General features: G+C 60.2%; 1 protein-coding gene across 1 annotated transcript in view; it reads right to left on the reverse strand.

The window, feature by feature from the left end:
* PYGM (glycogen phosphorylase, muscle associated) overlaps positions 1-4,579 on the reverse strand; it is an 11,516-nt gene that overhangs the window by 5,607 nt on the left and 1,330 nt on the right. Inside the window, exons 2-10 of the mRNA XM_077759730.1 lie at positions 4,329-4,407; positions 4,138-4,241; positions 3,637-3,768; positions 2,244-2,355; positions 2,071-2,153; positions 1,390-1,533; positions 985-1,077; positions 319-465; positions 47-210 (exon numbers count right to left, since the gene is read on the reverse strand). Coding sequence (XP_077615856.1) covers positions 47-210; positions 319-465; positions 985-1,077; positions 1,390-1,533; positions 2,071-2,153; positions 2,244-2,355; positions 3,637-3,768; positions 4,138-4,241; positions 4,329-4,407 — 1,058 coding nt within the window. The remainder of the gene's footprint in view (positions 1-46; positions 211-318; positions 466-984; positions 1,078-1,389; positions 1,534-2,070; positions 2,154-2,243; positions 2,356-3,636; positions 3,769-4,137; positions 4,242-4,328; positions 4,408-4,579) is intronic.

Below are 4,579 nucleotides of genomic sequence, written 5' to 3' on the forward strand. Positions count from 1 at the left end.
GGGTGGGCCAGCAGGGGGCGGGGCCTGGGGAGGGGGAGCATCTCACATGGTCTTCTTGAGGATCTCAGAGTGGATGCGGGCCACGCCGTTGACAGCGTGCGACCCGGCGATGCACAGGTGGGCCATGTTGATGCGCTTCACCGCACCCTCCTCCACAAGCGACATGCGCCGCAGCCGGTCCACGTCCCCTGGGAATGCGGCTGCCACCCGCTGTGCAGGGGGAGCCCAGATGCAGACTCAGGACCCTGGTCCCCGCCCCGTACCCTCAGCGCTCTGCCCACAGCCCCGTGCCCTCCAGCCCGGGCCTTCTCCACTCACGTTAAGGAAGCGCTGGTTGATCTCATAGATGATCTGCAGGTGTCGGGGCAGCAGCGTCTCTATCAGATGCACGGGCCAGCGCTCCAGGGCCTCGGGCAGTACCGTGTGGTTGGTGTAGGCGCAGGTCCTGACCGTCACGTCCCAGGCCTGATGGACAGGATGAGTGGGTCAGCTCTACACACACACACACACACACACACACACACACACACACACAGAGTACGGCCAGGAGCCTGATTCCTGTCACTGAGGGACAGTTCTAGGACACTCGTCCTCTGGGTCTCACGCTGCTGTCTGCTTTGTGTGGGCTGCGCTCACATATTTCTTTTATATTTTTATTATTGTTTTATTGTTTAAAAATTCTTTCTTTTTTTAATTTTTTAAATTTATTTCTGAGAAAGAGACAGCGTGAGTAGGGGAGGGGCAGAGAGAGAGGGAGACACAGAATCAGAAGCAGCTCAAGGCTCTGAGCTAGCTGTCAGCACAGAGCCCGAAGCGGGGCTCGAACCCACAAACCGTGAGATCATGACCTGAGCCAAAGTCGGACGCTCAACCGACTGAGTCCCCCAGGCGCCCCTGCACTCACGTATGTCTGCTTCCCAGACTGGGAAAGGGAACCCTGAGACAGAGAGGCTCAGGCAGGGCTGGAGGGGTCCCGGAGCCCACCTTGTCCCAGTCCAGCCGCTCCAGATCCACCAGTATCCTCATGAGCTCAGGGATGGCCAAGGAGGGGTGGGTGTCATTTAGCTGGATGGCCACCTGTGGGGAGGGGGTTGGGAGTCAGGCTGGGATCCAAACCAAGACTATGGTTACTGTCCTGTGCCCCTTGAGAGCCCCCTCCATGTGGTTCTAGAGTGGAGTTGGGTGCAGGGGGCCTCACAGGGGCAGCTGGGGGCAGGAGGAGGCGGCTACGTGCCCGGTGGTTGAGGATCCTGAACAGGTCACCCTCACACACACCCCAGCCCCTACCTCCTCATCTATAAAATGAGGGAGCAGGCTGAGGCCAGAGGGGAGAGACGATGGCATACATCACAGGAGGTGTAGAGAGGGGCCCTCCCTGGGGCCTGGCACCTTATCCGGAAAGGCGTCGAAGCTCGTGCGCACGGGGTCACGGCAGCCGAACTTGGAGGACTTGAAGCGGCGGATGATGTCCTGGAGGGTGGCGGCCACGACAAAGTACTCCTGCTTCAGCCGCAGCTCCTTCCCCTCAAAGAACTGAGAACGATTCAAGGNTGCTGCAGTGTGGGCAGGGGTTTCCTGGCCGCCTCCAAGACTCTGGAGCCCCAAGTAGCCCCCACCTCCAGGACCCAGGGGTCTTTCACCCACCAAGTATTGGAGGGGATGTTGTGAGGACGGGGACACACGAGGACCCGGAGTATAGTCACCATTGCCAGGGAATGGGTCCTCCAAAGTGCCCTGCCCCAACTCGCTGCGCCTGGGACTTGGGTGACCTCTTAAAGAACTAAAAGTACTTGGGGGCGGGGGGGGGACAGGATGCATAGGAGCCAACAATATGTCCTGAGTGCAGGATGCCTGCCTGACTCAGTTAGAAGACATGTGACCCTCAATCTGTGTTGTGAGTTCGAGCCCTGCGTTGGGTATAGAGATGACTGATAAATAAATAAATAAACTTAAAAAAAAAAAAAAAGGAATGGCCTGGGTGTGACTAGGGTGCCAGAGGCTGTCCCTCCCTGTTTTCTGCCCCCTCCCAAGCTCCCGGGTTTCCTGCCCCCAGCCCGGGAGGTGACTTACGTTGTCATTGGGGTATAGGACGCGAGAGATGTTCTCTGCCAGGTTTCGGTCCAGCACAGCCTGGATGTAGCCACCGACATTGACTGAGGGGTGAAAGCAGGGACAGTGTCAGGCCCAGGCTGACTGCAGGTGGGGGCGGGCAGGGGTGCAGGTGGGGGGGAGGCCGAACTCACAATCCTTGAGGTTGAAGTCATTGGGGGCCTTGGCCGACCACAGGCGCATGGTGTTGACGATGTTGTTGCGGTAGCCAGGCACAGGAGTGTCGTAAGGCATGGCCAGCACCATCTGCAGGGGTGTCAGGCATGGTGGCAGGAGCCGGGTCTCTGCCGAGTGACTCGGGGTGGGGGCCCCCCCGACAGCAGCAACTCCTGCCTTCGTCCCTATGCTCTGCCAACCCCCCAACTACTGCCCTCTCTGGGCAACCGTGAGCAAACCTCTCAACCTCTCTGGCCTTCATCCGTAGAGAGAGGGCCCCCCCAGGATCTCCCCATGCCCCCCATCCAGCCTTGATTGGCTGCCTGCCAGGATTACAGGAGATGGCGATGAGCCCAGAGCCCAAGGGGGGGCTCTGTGGGGAGCCACCCTATGGCAATGGGGGTGAGTGGGCCACCTGGCCTGAGCACAATCTAGAAGACACTCTGGACTCATCAGAGGGCTGGGGGGCCCTGGTGCCCAGCTGAAGGGGACACAGATGTCAAGTCCATCCACAGGGCATATGCCTGGTTGACCACAGGGCTAATTAACGGTAACTCATGCCGGCCCCACCTCCCACAATTAGCAAATGGCAGTAATAGCACGGGGCTGGGGGCACATGCACTTCTCCAAGGCCCGATGTCCTTTCTCCCCAACGCTAAGTAACATAGCTCCTGACCGGAAAAGAGTGGCAGGTGCAGCTCCGAGAGGGAAGGGACCGGCCCGAGAGCACAGAGCTAGTGGGCAGCCAGAGCCCCTGCCGAACCTTATCATAAATGACAGCCCAACAAATTCCGAAAGCCGAGAGCTTTCTGTGTAGCCATCTGGAGGCCTATGACTTGCAGCCACAGCGAGAGAGCTGACTGATAGGGCTTCAGACACCTGGTCTGGCTTCAGGCTCCCTCTCACTTGTTGTGTGACCTTGGACAAGTCAGTTCCTCTCTCAGGGTTGTAATATTCTCCTTGTCCCCCTCTCTGGGCCGTTGCTCTGCTTCCCGGCAAGCCTTCAGTTTAAAAGTGCCGCCGGGGAGCCAAGTCGTCACGATTATTCTTGGATGAGTGTTGTGGGTGGCAAGGAGCCAGGTCAGGGGAAGGGCACTGGTGGAGCGCGGCCACCTCTCTCTCCTCCCCCTGGGCTCTGTGCTCGGCCCCGCTCCGCTGTGACCCCATCTTGAGCCTCTCCTGACCTGAGCTGTGTGACCACGAGGAAATCACTTAACCTCTCTGAGCCTCAGTGTCCTTCGTTGTAAATAGCACTGGATCCCCGTGGTCTCCAGGCTCTTTCCCTGCATCTCCCTGTTTTCTTCCAGAGCCTCTCCCCTCCCAGCTTCGCTCTCACTGGAGGCTCCTCCCACTCCCTGGCTTCCCCCTTACCTGTGTGTCCACCCACTTGGCACCCTGGCTAGTGTGCTCCACTCGGCCATAGAAGTGCACAGGCAGCATGAACTCGGGTCGGGCCTTCTCCCAGGGGTTTCCGTAGCGAAGCCAGTCATCGGCCTCCTCCATCTGAGGTCAAGGCCGGGCAGGGGAGAAAAGAAGGCGGAGTCAGACACAGGCTCACACCACAGGAGGTAGCGGGTAGGGCAGGGGGCAGTGGCCCTACTGGGCCCTCCACAGAGTGTAAATTAAGGGCCCTGGGGTGGGCCCCCCTGGTCTGGCGGCCTATCCTGTGGGACATGGGAGTCTGTGAGACTCCACGGGTGTGGACCCCCGGCTCCAGCAGCGACCAGCAGGCTTTGGGGCCAGGGGAAGGGACGAGGAGGCCTTATCTCAAGGCCGAGGCGGGTTCTGGATCTATCCGGAGACGGATGACCAAATGGGGGCCTGCTCCATCGTGCCTGGGGCCCCACAGGGCCAGGGCCCGAGGCTGCTCACCTGCCAGCCCCCGCAGATCTTCTGGTTAAAAATCCCAAACTCATAGCGGATCCCGTAGCCATAGGCAGCCAGGCCCAGCGTTGCCATGGAGTCCAGAAAACATGCTAGGGGGTCGCAGGGAGGCAGGTATCAGGCACCCGGCCCAAAGGAACCCTTCTGCCCACCCCACCCCTGCCACCCTATCCACTCACCGGCCAGCCGACCCAGGCCCCCGTTGCCCAGCCCTGCGTCCTCCTCAATCTCCTCCAGCTCCTCCATGTCCAGGCCCAGCTGGAGGGGGGGAGGGTGTGGCAGTGGTCAAGGCCAAGGGCCAGCAGGTGAATCCCCCCGATTCCTCAGGCTCACCCCGCTCCCGTCCCCCTGCGCACCTGGTAGGTGGCCTCGTCACAGGCGTTCTCCAAGGCCAGGTTCACCATGGTGTTCTGTAGCGTCCGTCCCATGT

Source organism: Crocuta crocuta, unplaced genomic scaffold (genome assembly GCF_008692635.1).
Source record: "Crocuta crocuta isolate KB4526 unplaced genomic scaffold, BGI_CrCroc_1.0 scaffold53, whole genome shotgun sequence".
Lineage (NCBI taxonomy): Eukaryota > Metazoa > Chordata > Mammalia > Carnivora > Hyaenidae > Crocuta > Crocuta crocuta.